The sequence below is a fragment of the Centroberyx affinis genome, unplaced genomic scaffold (assembly GCF_046629955.1).
Source record: "Centroberyx affinis isolate AG114_WGS23_722 - 3 ecotype Tasmania unplaced genomic scaffold, CSIRO-AGI_Caff_v1 ptg004599l_1, whole genome shotgun sequence".
In the NCBI taxonomy this organism is placed as follows: Eukaryota; Metazoa; Chordata; class Actinopteri; order Beryciformes; family Berycidae; genus Centroberyx; species Centroberyx affinis.
The window spans coordinates 386,052-400,205 of record NW_027282213.1 but is presented as its reverse complement, the minus strand read 5'-3'; the positions used below and the strand labels follow the sequence as shown (position 1 = coordinate 400,205).

Below are 14,154 nucleotides of genomic sequence, written 5' to 3'. Positions count from 1 at the left end.
CTAATCTGGCTTCCTGTATGTTTGTGCTAGTCACAGTGCGAAAATGACATTTTTGAATTACCTAATCATAATATTGTCACACAGGTGACTTGTATTTGCTTAAAAATCACATCTCCATGAATTTCAATTTAATTTGACTCAGTCTGACTCAATATCCTTCAAATTGAACCATGAAGAAGATAGTACTCTTAAAGAACTAGTGCTGTAGTGTCTGTGCTACCTTCTCCCAGATCATCCCCTGCACATGATCTCCTCAAGCACATGCATGATCATGTTGTATTCATTGTATTATTTTGATAGTATCTAGTATAGTAAGCTTAGTCCAGTGAATAAGATCTAATACAGCTTAGTTCAGGTTTGATAATCATGGTGGAAAAACTATCAAGTATCTGGGTTTGTACCCATGAGATTCTAAGGACTTGTACACACTTGCTCATCAAAACATTTTGAGAAGATTTTAGATTTGTTAAACCTATCAAATACACACTCCCAGGGGTTGCAAAAGCCTTTTACTTTGCACCAATACGACACTAGTTTGGAAAATAGTTTGAAAGCCACAAAAGGGCTTTAACTCTAGGTGTGTACAAGGAACACCTATACAAATGATTCTCTGTATCATGTCTCACACTCTGCATGAAAATGATTCCGAACCTATCTCTGAAGGTATAATTTAATCTGGCAAGCTGTACTCTCTAATTTCTCCTCTCTGATAATTTGATAGTTTGAAGTTTTCAACTCTGTGCACAGTGAGAAAAAATTGTTATCATGAAGGAAGATTCATATCCATAGCAACTCTCAGTTCATGCCTGAATCTTTCCTGACAGTGTTGCCGTGGTTGAATCTGTCAGTCGCCACACTGTGAACAATCTGATGATAAGCTTTCTGTGGTTTTCACACTTTGTAAATGTACACAGTGAATGGAAACCGCTTAACTAAAACATTTCCAAAACAAAACACTAAGAAATCTGCAAGTGTGTCATATGACCATATTAACTCACTGTGGCTTTTTATCCATAAAACATCTGAATGTCCTGTTTTGTCCCTGCCATGGATAAAATGTATTCATTTAAAAGCATTAAAACTGGCTTTCCAAAGGCCATCTTGCATTTGTGAATAAAGAATTTAACTAAGAAAAGGTTACTTAAAAAAGCTACATCAGAGGTGAGACCTGACAGTGGATTTAGAACACCAAAGATTATCAATTCATTGGAAAGTGAAAAGCTATTGCACTTTTTCCTTCACTATCTAACCAAGGGGCAATCGCCAAAATAAATGGATGAAACATTAAACATCATTTTGGCAGAAGGTTTCACTGAGCTTTCGTTGATTCAGTGGTCCCTGATGACATCTCTGGAAGATAATTTTTCACCTCATTAACTCTTAATAATTCTCAAACCAAGTTAAATTGGCATACAGTTTTGAGATTATGAGTTCAATGAGGCACATAATAAGTGAAGTGGCCCTTTAAGGTTCACACAGGTCCCAGATCAGCACTCTCTCATTCTGAGAGTTAATGAGGTACATAATTAATCAGCTTTATTTTTCAGTGATTTTTCAGTGATTTTTCAGTTTTCCTATCTAGAAACTTGCTTGTGTTGTATGCAAATCTCATGTGTAAGTCGCTTTGGATAAAAGCGTCTGCCAAATGTGAAATTGTAATTGTAATTGTAGTGAAGACCAACAGAAAGAGTCAAATTGGTCAACTCACCTATTTCTTAGAGTGTTTGGTACGTGTCTAAAGCTTGCTGAACAGTAATATATGCAGTTCCACCATGTGGCCATAAGATGGCAGCATAGCTCTTAAACCCATGGTGCACTAGTGACCCACATGTCCCCTATCCACCACAAAACAGACATCTTATTTAACATTATCTACCCCCATGCTGTTTCATTTACACCAAAATGAATCTGTCAGAATTTAGTCTTCTCATCTTCAGCAAGTCAATGAAGCTCGCTCACACCATTAAAAGGAAAACTCATTTCCCCAGAGGGTGGGGAATTGAAATGTCTACTCCTTAGTGAATGACTGAGTGGCCCACTCCTGTTCTAATTTCTCTCTCCTAACACAGGGAGCCCCCGGTGAGCGCGGACCCTCTGGTGCCGGTGGTCCCAAGGGTGCTAACGGTGACCCTGGCCGCCCTGGAGAGTCTGGTCTGCCTGGTGCTAGGGTAAGCTCTTCCTTGATGACAATTAACCTTTTTTTTTACCACTAATCTTGATGTTGGTGGTGTCAAAAAATGCAGCTTTTCAGAAATAAGGAAAAAGTAAGTGATTTTCAGACTGATGCCCATATATTTTGGCCATTTTACAATAGGCAGTTTGGCTTGGTTCCAGGTTATGAGATATACAGGTGAGAGACAATGTCTGATATCAGTCATTGTTTAGAAGAATGAATACTGTAATTGAAGATACAAGGTTTCTGGTTGGCATCAATAAAATATTGCCTAATGGCTGAAGCATTGGACTAGTGCTGATTTGTTACAGGGCTTCAATTCTTAACTGACAATCCTTAACTGACAATAAAAAAAACTGTAATAATACATTGTTTTGTACTTGTATGCCACTGCAGATAGCAAGTAAACCCACTTTAAGCCTACTATTTTTTACAGTGGATCAGGTATATAAAAATGGCATACTCCTGGATTGATTTCATTCTGTCCAGTGCACCTATTTTTAAAAAAAAAAAAAGGCAAATCTCTTTATAAATCTAGCCCATTGAAATCAGTAACACATTCATTTCATTCATGTTTCAAGCATTAATCATTTCCATCAATAGGTGTTAAAACTGTTGCTCGGTGCTTAAAAGGCCTCAATCAGTGGTGTAAAATCAGTTTCCCACAGTGCCATATGTTACCGCCTCAGTTAAGCTCATGTCTGCATAGAGAGGTCTGATGACTCATGTGGATTTCGTCTGTTTCTATTCTCCACTTGCAGGGTCTCACTGGACGTCCTGGTGATGCTGGTCCTCAAGGCAAAGTTGGACCATCTGTAAGTGCACTTCTGCATGCTGTAACATCTGTAATAATGTTGTTGTTGTTGTTGTGTCTTTGTAAATCAGTATGAGTAATCACCCAGTATGCACCCTCATGCAGTATTTAGGGGCTATAAGCTCTGTGATATCACATGTGGAACGGCCTGGCGGGGAGCTGTAATTTTACCAAATGTGCTCCCATCACCTAATGACTCATAAGTGGTTCATCAAATTGAATTGCAGGAGATTTATACGCCCATTATCTACGGGCCTTACCCCCAGAGTGGTTTGTGTTTCAAATATTCTTAATTGTGCTGTTTTTTTATGACTAGAAAGTCTCAATGAGATAGACATCGATAACTGGCTTCAACATTCGCATTCGACTCAGAACATAGATTTATCAACTGCACTTGGGGTTCAATTTGCCAGATAGGCTCATGGTTTTCCTGATAACCCTTAATCCTGAAGTGAATTTAAGCTCTATTTTCTGACTAGTCCTGTTTCCCCCAGGCGTTTTTCTCGGCTCAGTGGGAAGTCCTCTGAAACAGCATGTAGACCAAGTGGCTCTAACACTCTGCACTGAAACCTATACAAATTGAATTCTTTTCTGTGGGTTGGCACCTCGTTTAGGGAAAATTGCCCAGTTTGCCTTTTCAGGAGAAGATGAAATTGGTCTAAACTCACTCCGTTGCCATTGTTGTGTTGTGCATCCCACTTTTTTTTGTCTCATGAATTACTATGACTTACTATGACTTAGTTATTTGAGATACTTTACTATTAGAATTACTGCTGCACTATAGTAAGACAATTATATTTAATTTAGATTTTTCATGGATTTACTTTGATTATATGAGCATGAGGATGAGTATATGGTCACATTTTATAACATTTAAAATATGCTGTTCGAGGATTGAATTTACTCAAAACCTCACAGTTTAACCATATTGATGAAGCAATTGATTGATTGGTTGATTTATTGACTGACTGACGGTGGATGGATGGATGGATGGACGGATGGATGGATTCCTGATTTCACCCATAGGTTTTATTTTCTGGGGAAGGCAGCCCCTAAAGTATGACATATTTAGTTACTGAGAGAAAACAATGCTTTTCAAACTCACCATCCCCTTTTGTAAATTTGAACAGATTAAGTTCTGGCTGTATGTCTTCTGACCCTGCTTTACATCTCTCTGCTAGGGCGCTGCTGGTGAGGATGGTCGCCCAGGACCCCCTGGCCCCCAGGGTGCCCGCGGACAGCCTGGTGTCATGGGATTCCCCGGACCCAAGGGAGCCACTGTGAGTAATTACATCAAAATTTGGAAAAAAGTTGCTCAAGTGTAATTGTTAGATCCTGAAAATGTGTGTGGGTATTGGCCTCCACTTGTTTTAAAGATATTTGATTCATGACAGCGGTCAGACATTATGAGCCAATAAAACTTAAGAATAGCCTTGTGTGTTCTTGTTTAAAATCGACCATAAGAAGACCATAAATATTGTGATCCATTCTGACCTGATAATAGCGATGCTCACATCATACCTGGCATATCGACGAACAATTTCACGCCATTTGATGTGCAGCATCACAAATGCGCTCTCTCACCTCGAAATAGGTGCATGACAAAGCAAATCAACGGTGGCCTTGTGACTAACCGCAGCATTTTGTTTCTGCTCTGATCAGGGTGAGGGTGGCAAGGCTGGAGAGAAGGGACTGCTCGGCGCCCCCGGTCTGAGAGTAAGTTATCCACCTTTCCTGCTTTCACTTATCCACTGCAGAAGTTCAACCAAATTCAACCAAAAAAAAAAAAGCATTTGACTGATATCACATACAAACATGTTTCCATTTCATAACACTTTTAAGTCAGCCTACCTGTGATTGACTATGCTGAAGATCTCATTAAGCACTCATTGATTTCTAAACTTCCATATTTATATAAAAGATAACTTGATGGTTTTACATTTTTAAGCAGGTAATAAACAGAAATTAGATGACTGCTACATAATATACAGTATAGAAAACGTGCAAGCTACCAGGTAATTACAATCATGCTAAAATACCGTAGACCATGCTTTCAGAATCTAGATGTTCGTGATTATGAAAGGTCCAAATTATTAATCAGATAACCAAAATAAACATTGGTTTGTCAACGTTACACAGGGTGTTTTGTTTTGCACGGCTTCTTTCCCCAACCATTGATTCACTGTCATATCGGTGGCTCAATCTCCACATGAGAAGCACGTTGAAAGGCTTAATTATAGCTATCAGATCTTTATCTAGTGGATAGCATCGCCTATGGCCTAACTGTTGATATCTTTCTATTTGTCCTCCATTCCTGCTCCCTCCTCCCCTCCCTCTCCCTCTCTCTCCCTTCCCCTCCTCAGGGTCTGCCTGGTAAGGACGGAGAGACCGGCGCTGCTGGACCCCCCGGCCCTGCTGTATGTATCTCTATCTCACTCATCCCACTCCATAGCTTCAACACTGATCTTATCCCCCCTCAATTTGCTCTCAGAAGCAACCTGCAGTATCTTCATTTCCCAGGCTGCCTCGTCGATAGCTACTGTATGTCTGGAAAAAAGTCCTTGACACAAAAGTCTGGCCATTGTAGCGAGCATCACTGACTCACAGATGTTCAGTCTGAAGTTAATAATGTATTTAATATAAAAATGCAATGAAAGATGTAAAAATTCTATTACTACTTTCACATCTTTATACTATAATGTCTGTTTCCCAATATAATGAGAACAGTTTTTGCTGACCTGTTCGAGAAAACATAAGTTTTCGTTGTTCTTGTTCAAGTACATGTATCAGCACAAGAACAAATCATCATCTGTTACATGAAAGTCATATGTGACGTTCCTGACATTTAGTTTGTGACAGTAGCTGATTGTCTTTGTTCACCTTTAAACTCCACAGGGCCCTGCTGGAGAGAGAGGAGAGCAAGGACAGCCTGGTCCTTCAGGTTTCCAGGTGAGTCTGTCCGCTCGCACTTCTACCTTTCCCTGCATCTGTAAGTGTAAATGCAACTGAGTACAGCTGTAACTCCAATGGTGTCTGTAAGTGCAGCGCTAACTGTATCCCCACCTGCAAGGGCTTTCTCCATCTATCACTTTGACAAATACATCAGTCACTCGGTTTCTGTCTGACATCCCACTGAGCTGTGCAAACAGCAGCTACAGTGTGAATTAAAATCAAACTGACGGAGCTGACTGATCTGATTGAAAATACAAACTGACTGATCTGATTGAAAATCCCTCTATTATGCATGTTACTTTGTTTGTCCAGGGATATCCCGATGTTTTGCTTTTTTCTTTTTGTTTTTTATTGCTATGCATCTATTCTGTAAAATAACATACATTTTTTTAACATCATTCATCATATGTTTTGTTTCTGTATTTGTTTTTGTTCATGTCTTTGTTTCTGTCTTTGTACACAGGGTCTGCCCGGACCTCCTGGCCCCCCTGGTGAGGGAGGCAAGCCCGGAGACCAGGTGGGTGCACCTTTTGATGAAATGGAGTTGATGAAGTCACATAAACTGACTTAGAGGAACTACTATCATTTGTCTTTTGAATTATCTCCATCTGTAAGTCATCTATCATGATGGCAGGGACAGAGCTCATGGGTTTGACACTAGGAAGAGACTTAGTCCAAAAGGAAGCTGTACATTTGCTGTTTGGCGGATGCTACTATCCAAATTACCTTACAGTATCTAACCCTGCTGTTATCTCACTCCTAACCCTGGCAATGTTAGTGCCCTGCTCCACCTGTTTAGTGGTACAGGACCTTGAAGCCTTTTTGTCCCCACATGAATGAAACATGGAACATTGAGCCTACCTGCAATGCTGTTTCATAAAAGCATCTTACCATTAAATTGGCAGTATTTATTCCCACAATCATCTTACCATTCAGATCATCTTTGTCCCACTGCCAATAGAAAAAGATTAACTTACTGTGAAGATGATGTTGTTAAACCCGGTCCATGTTTTCTTAACATCTTATATAATACTGAGATGTTATTAGAACAACCATCCCCTAAATGGTTTACTCTCACTGATTACTTTTGAGTTAGCTGGCCCACTGTCATATCCCTATCTATATCTAACCTCTATATTGCAGTTCATAAGATAAGATAAGATAAGATAAGATAAGATGAGATGTGAAATTTGACTTCGATACCGAACTGCTGTACATCAACATGGTAAAAACAAAACAAACAAAAACAGGTATAATTCAGCATTGTAACATTCATTTCTTTTTACAAAGGATGCATGACATGACTTCTCATTCGCTGATCCCGTCCACTTGTATGACAACCTCATATCTTTTCTCTCTTTCTCTCCTTCAAGGGTGTTCCTGGAGAGGCTGGATCTGCTGGTGCTACTGGACCCAGAGTAAGTCGATTATGCTCATTTAACTTTACATCTGATTGGTTGACTGATTGTGAAACATACCGCTGATTGTCCGTCCCACTCCTGGATGTGTGTCTGTGCAGGGTGAGCGTGGTTTCCCTGGAGAGAGAGGAGGCGCTGGCCCTCAGGGTCTGCAGGGACCCCGTGGTCTGCCTGGAACTCCTGGAACCGACGGACCCAAGGTGAGTTGGCCTAATATGAGGAGAGTCTAGATGAAAGTGGATTTTAGAGTATGCAGGGTATCATTTAAATAGAAAACCATGTGATTACCATACCAAGGATCACTATTAGTTGAAACTCTTGCAGTCAATGCTACTGGGTTATATGTCACATTTTCCTGATTAATATAGTGGCAGTAGTTTGAAATCATGTACATTGTGACAGGAAAATCAAGATGTTCTTTTGAATGAATGGTTGGCATTTGGGCTTAGAGAGCAGCTTACATCACAGCTGTCTGTGTTCAGGAATCAACACCTTGTAATTTGAAACAATAAAGCTGCCAAATGTCCTTCAAAGACATTTGTCCCCACAGACCTTTCTTATGAAGTGACTATATTTTCAATTAAGCTAACCTTTCCTATGAAGTGACTATATTTTCAATTAAGATACACAGTCACTTGTGTAACTGCTGTCAACAAATGGCAGCCCTCTCAGTAATTTGTCACAACCATAAGGTAATCCAACCTTTAAAAAGTCAAACAAACTTTGTTATGATGTGTAGAGGAAGAACACAGAGCAGGTTGAATCCCTATTTTTTTTATTTATTGTCTGGTCAGATTTTAATCCCAGTTCAAAGGTTTTCCTGAAGGTCAGACATGAGGGGAAAGATAGAGGATGGGATCATAGACCTGATATGAGGGTGATGAGGGATGGAGGGATGAACAAACAAGATTTGGAGGGAGAAGCAAGTTGTTGTAGCAAGTCTGCTACAACAGACAAACTATATATCCGCTATCTTAAAACTGATAAAACACAGTTTGAAGGTATTGGCCAAGCAGAAAGGCTGTGTGAGGTTTGCAGTTACAGCTTAATGGTGGGAGATAGGCAGCAGAGTTGGTGTTTGCGTGTTTGATCTCCTGTCTGAGGCTGAAACAGAAAGCGGTGCTGATAACAGTTGCCTGCCAACTTTGGACCGGCAGCGGGCCTGGTGGAGCGACTTATAAAATCAAAAGAAAAAGCGCGTATTTGCTTCCATTTCCTTTGCTTAGATGTTCTGCTCTGATTCGAGATGTTGTTATGATAACAGAAGGTAGCCCCGCCACCAAAAGGAAAACAAGATTGGAGACTTTTTTTTCCTGTCTCAATGTTTTTTTTACTGATTTGTTGATGTAAAGACAAACATCACACAAAAGCCAAACATGAGTCGTTGCTTATTTTCTGCCAACAAGTGAACAATCAGTGTGAATCACTGTAGGACACAATTTACATGGTCATAAAATCAGGATTAGGGCTTTGAATGTTGTAAACGTCTTCACAGCATGCAGCCCCTTTCTTTCATTCTTTCATTCATCTGATATCCTCTAACACAGAAAAAAGGGTGTGCGGGGGTTTCTTTTGTGGACTGATTGGATGTCTTCTCACGCTGCGACAACAACATTTCCATGATGTTGAATCATAAGTAAATATAGATACATTAAACCTCAGCTTAAGCAATCTGACAGAAGACATTTTCTGAAGACAACAAAACACACTGAGAAAAGCGTTAGGCGGAGATAAGAAGTGTGTTGTTGCAATATAAAACCCTGCGGTACATCAGTAATAATGTGGCTCCTCATCATATCTGTAGCAAGTGCTTACACACAGAGACCTAAAGTACCTTTTCTCTCTCTGTCTACCCCTCCTGCTCTCTCACTGTCTGTCTTTCTCTCTCTCTCTCCATTACCCTCCCTCCATTTATTTCCTCTCCATAATAGGGAGCCATTGGACCTGCCGGCACCGGCGGAGCCCAAGGTCCCCCCGGCCTGCAGGGTATGCCAGGAGAGCGTGGAGCCTCAGGCATCCCCGGACCCAAAGGAGACAGAGTAAGCCATGACCGCATCAAAGCCTCAATGACAGAATACTTAAATGTTTAATTGGTAGAATTGACTTCTACTTGTTCTGATGTGATTAGAATTGTTTCATTTCCCCCAGGCAGGTAAACTGTCTTTGTATCTGTTTTTTCCCCTTTAGGGTGACAATGGAGAGAAGGGACCTGAGGGTGCTCCCGGCAAAGACGGTGCCAGAGTGAGTGATCGTCATCCGTTTTGTTTTTCATGACCGCTGATAGTCAATGTTGAATATTCATTTGGGCTGAGTTCCCCTCATTCACACATCAGAAATGTCAGCAGTTCATATCCTTGTTTTTTACATGTGGCGGTATTCAATAGCTCATGGAGAATTTCAGCACTAAAATCTTTCACTTGTTTCCTGTCATAGGGTCTCACTGGTCCCATTGGTCCTAATGGTCCTTCTGGTCCCAACGGCGAGAAGGTGAACATTTTATCCTTTTTCATAATTGACATTGGCACAGTGGACTAAAAGTGTTCTTTTTAGCTGGTGCTTTTGTTTTGACATTGTTAAAACATGGAAGCCAAAGCTATGATTGTTTCTTTTGCCTCACGTTCATCTTCCAAAGTGAAATCTGTTAGATGAGTCAGCAGCAAAAAAGACTTAGATTAGCCCACTGTCCCAATTTGTAGAATTTTCTCTCCCAGTTTGTATGATTTCTGCATCTGTTGCATCTCATTGTTGATTGGGGTTTATCGGCCATAACTGCCACTAACTATGTATCTGAACCGATCGTTCATAGCTGGATGTGTGTGGCTAAAGCTTCTTTGTCTTCCTCTAGGGTGAATCTGGTCCTTCCGGTCCTCCTGGTGCTGCTGGAACCCGTGGCGCTCCTGTAAGTGTCACTCACCCTTCAACCAACGATATTTCACACTGAGCTATTTAGTTATTCCTAAGATGGTGCATTCAAAGACAGTCACAGAGAACAATGAAAGATTTCCAGAGGTTGATTTTAGGGGATAAAATGGGATCCCCATTCCCCTTGTGAGTTCAGATTATGAGAAAAACCTGAGAAAAACCAATGATTTACCTCTCCACCACCCCTCATGTTCATTTGAAGGGGAAAGTCCATCAGAGAGCCAACAACTTCAACAATACTCAGTAGTGAGTTTTGCTTTAGTGCCAGTGATCATTTTGTAAGATTAGACATCACAATTTTAAAATGGCAGATGTGTGTTTTGGAACAAAGATCTTCATTGATGAACAAATGAGCCACTGGCATCACTTTCAGTTGGCTGTGTTAGAGTTGAGGCTGTGCAGCTCCAGCCTAAACTGACCTCTGACCTCACTGTCTCCTCTCTTCCTTCCTCTTTCAGGGTGACAGGGGTGAGACTGGACCTCCTGGACCTGCTGGATTTGCCGGACCCCCAGTAAGTAACAAGACCAAATATGACAGAAAAAAACTGTTCTACCAGTTTTCTGTCATGCTGCAAAAGTCTGAAGAACATCGAGCCAAGGCCATGCTGTGTATTTCTACAGTAAATGTCAGGAGATCTGCTAGTAGCAGGGTTTAGGGAGTTATCTGAAAAAAAAAATACAATTTTAATCAAAATAGTAAGACATATTGTAGTTCTCTTTGTAGACTTACTAGATGGTTTTAGATTATACTCAATTACGTTATATGGAGTAAATTGAATTTGAATCATTTTCACTAATGATTCTTACAAACAAGGTATTTTGTCATCCATCAAAGCTGCCATCTTTCTTTGATCATATCATTTTACAAGAACAGAAAATTAGTTACAGCATGAATTTGATAAACAGCTTGGCTTTTAAAATCTGTGTACATAACACTCAGAAAAAGATGGATATACTGTATATTTAATATGAATCTATAATATAGAAGTAGAATATAGAAATGTAGAATACAGAAATAGAAAATAACTAACAATTATCTAATAAAACACTTTTTTAAAAAGTAGTCGGCCATATTACTAAGTTACTTAGTAAAGTAATAAGTACAGAAATAAGTTACTCCCCCCAATATTTTGCATTAGAAAGATATAATATTTTATTATAGAACTGTAGCACAGTAGATATACAAAAACAAATACCTTCTTGACAATGATAATAAGACTAATGTGCTATATAATATAACAGTAAACAGGTTAATCAAATAAAGCAGTAGTTAAAATGTGGCTACCATCAGCACAATATTCTACTGCATTTACTGTTCTCTAGGTGAAAAACTAGGATATGAAAGTTTACCTATTTAGAGAATGAGACTCCAGCTTTAGTTTATACATGTTTCCTTATCACAAGACATGAGCTGAACTCTGACACAGCTCGTCTTACAACACGTTATTTCAGATCCTCCTTCTACAACTAGTATCTGGAAAGACTTTGATATCCAATTACCTTTATAGTACCTCTGTCTGAGGCCTCAGTGAATCATTTTTTGATCTTGACAAATGCCTTGTTTCCTCAGTGTATTGCACTGTCGAACTCAGGGGTGGAGAGACATTAGATATTTAGCCATTTTGAAGTCTTTTTGTGCCACTCAGTGTCATCCATTTTGTTCCTACCAAAGACTCACGGATGACATCAAATAAATGTTTTTGATAGGCTGCATCCTCCCAAACGGATGTTTATTAAAAGATTTTTCAGTAGCTGTTTTGTAAAAATGGGCCACTGCTATTTATCATGAAAGTGTTTTTTCTTTCCAAGCTTGCGATATGATTAATTATTGAATTAATGTCAGGATGAATAAGTATTCGAGGTGTCTAAATCATTTTTGGCTCACAGTTCACAGACTGTAACATGTCATAAAACTAGACTAAACTATCCATGTAATTAATCTCATAACACCTAATCATCACAAATGCTATAATAGAACTGGTATTTTTAAAACAGCAGCAGTTTTTATTTAATCTTTCGAAATCCAAGTACACACTTTTATCTTTTTTTTTATTCCTGTTTAAGCAATCATAATCAAGTCTTCTATGACAGAAAAAAAGTCACATACTGCTTTTAGCATCGGCTTCAAAGAAGAGTCCTTACAGATAAGACTTGTGGTCACCCTAAAAGTCCCATATTCTATTATACATGAGAGTTTAAATATAGAAATATATATTTATATATAAAATCTATATTTAATATAGATGAGTACAGCTTGATGGTTGTAGCGTGTCTGTTGAGCTGATTTGATGGGGGTTAAAGGGTACAACATCTACCTTATTAGCATGAATTTATACATGTATTCTCTCTTTTAGCCATATATATTTTGGGGAAACAACAATTTACCTTAGCATCTTCAATTTTGAACAAATCACTTATTCACAATTCTTCATAAACCTGCCGTATCCCTCTGAACTACGTTTTGTTGTTGTGTGTCTATCACTGCCATATTTCATAGTTGTTTGTGTTTATTCCTTCAGGGTGCTGATGGTCAGCCTGGAGCCAAGGGAGAGCAGGGAGAAGGTGGACAGAAGGGTGACGCTGGCGCCCCTGGACCCCAGGGACCATCTGGTGCCCCCGGACCCGCAGTAGGTGTCACTCCAGGCTTTTTGACACTGCCTAAACTGAAACCAAACAGAGATGAAATTTTTCTGGGGTTGCCCAAGCCCAAGACTTTCAATAATTATTTATACTTATACCCAAAACCCTGGATATTCATAGTCCAACATCAATATTTTTTGTCATTGTCAGAGATCTTTTACAACAGCAAGATGGAGACCGTTGTAAAATCAATTGACAGTCAGCCTTTATGATGAGAAGAAAAACAACAAAGAAAGAAAGAAGATAGAAAGATATCCAATAAAAATCCAGCAAATCCCTAAAATTAAATAAACAAATATCTAAATTAAGCTCTGAACAGTGGGGAAATCAGCCATTGAGCTTTAGTTAACAACTCATCACAGTGGCTGGAACTGTGTATTGTAAGTAAGAACGACTTGGACCGGCACAGTGTGGCTGCTGAGCAGGTAACAGCTACTGTGTCAGGGAGAAAATTGGTCTCTTTTTGTCCTTGATTGTGGTTTTCAAGCAGAATAAAACATGTCTGAGGCACACCTCCCACTGAGCCAAATGGAATCCAATATAATTTCAAGGTTGCTGAAAGTGTTTTAGAGACGTTTTAATCTTCTGTCATAAAACCTCTCACCAATACCAGACAGTAAGGTGTGTTTTCTATTTCAGGGTCCTACGGGTGTTTCTGGACCTAAAGGTGCTCGTGGTGCTCAGGGACCTCCTGTAAGTGTTGACCTTAACTTTTTGAATATACGATCTTCAGCGATGAGACTGCCTCTGTTAGATTTTACTACTTCAATCATAAACCATTGAAAACGTTATGTGATTTTGCAGTCATTTTATACTTTTCCTAGATGGCGAAACCACATTTGTTTCAGACTGTTATCCTGTTTTGTTTTGCCCACCTTAACCTCTCCTTTCTCTGTCAGGGTGCTACTGGTTTCCCTGGTGCTGCTGGCAGAGTCGGACCTCCTGGTCCCAATGTAAGTTCAGTCTCCTGCCAACTACACCCAACAACTCCAACCTCACCTGAATAACCATGCTGAAGAGTAGTTAGTCTCATTGCCTCAGCACCCACACACAACCATTACAGTGTGTTATTTGATAATGATCTAGCTCTGGCAGGACACTCTAAGTCATGCTTTGCTGTGTCAGCTGACTGCTGCCATACTTATTGCATCACATCTCACTGCAGTGACTTGGCGGTCTATTCAAAGGCCTTCACACTCACATTCACTCTGTACGCAGATGTGTATTTTGCTGCT

At 39.7% G+C, this 14,154-nt stretch overlaps 1 protein-coding gene across 4 annotated transcripts in view; it reads left to right on the top strand.

Moving 5' to 3' along the window:
- The window catches only part of col2a1b (collagen, type II, alpha 1b), a 53,089-nt gene that overhangs the window by 26,356 nt on the left and 12,579 nt on the right, over positions 1-14,154 (top strand). For all 4 annotated transcript variants that reach the window (XM_071544554.1, XM_071544553.1, XM_071544551.1 and 1 more), the window contains 17 exons: positions 2,070-2,168; positions 2,935-2,988; positions 4,169-4,267; positions 4,650-4,703; positions 5,351-5,404; positions 5,883-5,936; positions 6,403-6,456; positions 7,313-7,357; positions 7,459-7,557; positions 9,289-9,396; positions 9,545-9,598; positions 9,791-9,844; positions 10,203-10,256; positions 10,738-10,791; positions 12,799-12,906; positions 13,559-13,612; positions 13,819-13,872. In XM_071544554.1, the coding sequence (XP_071400655.1) occupies positions 2,070-2,168; positions 2,935-2,988; positions 4,169-4,267; positions 4,650-4,703; positions 5,351-5,404; positions 5,883-5,936; positions 6,403-6,456; positions 7,313-7,357; positions 7,459-7,557; positions 9,289-9,396; positions 9,545-9,598; positions 9,791-9,844; positions 10,203-10,256; positions 10,738-10,791; positions 12,799-12,906; positions 13,559-13,612; positions 13,819-13,872 (1,152 nt within the window). The remainder of the gene's footprint in view (positions 1-2,069; positions 2,169-2,934; positions 2,989-4,168; positions 4,268-4,649; positions 4,704-5,350; positions 5,405-5,882; positions 5,937-6,402; positions 6,457-7,312; positions 7,358-7,458; positions 7,558-9,288; positions 9,397-9,544; positions 9,599-9,790; positions 9,845-10,202; positions 10,257-10,737; positions 10,792-12,798; positions 12,907-13,558; positions 13,613-13,818; positions 13,873-14,154) is intronic.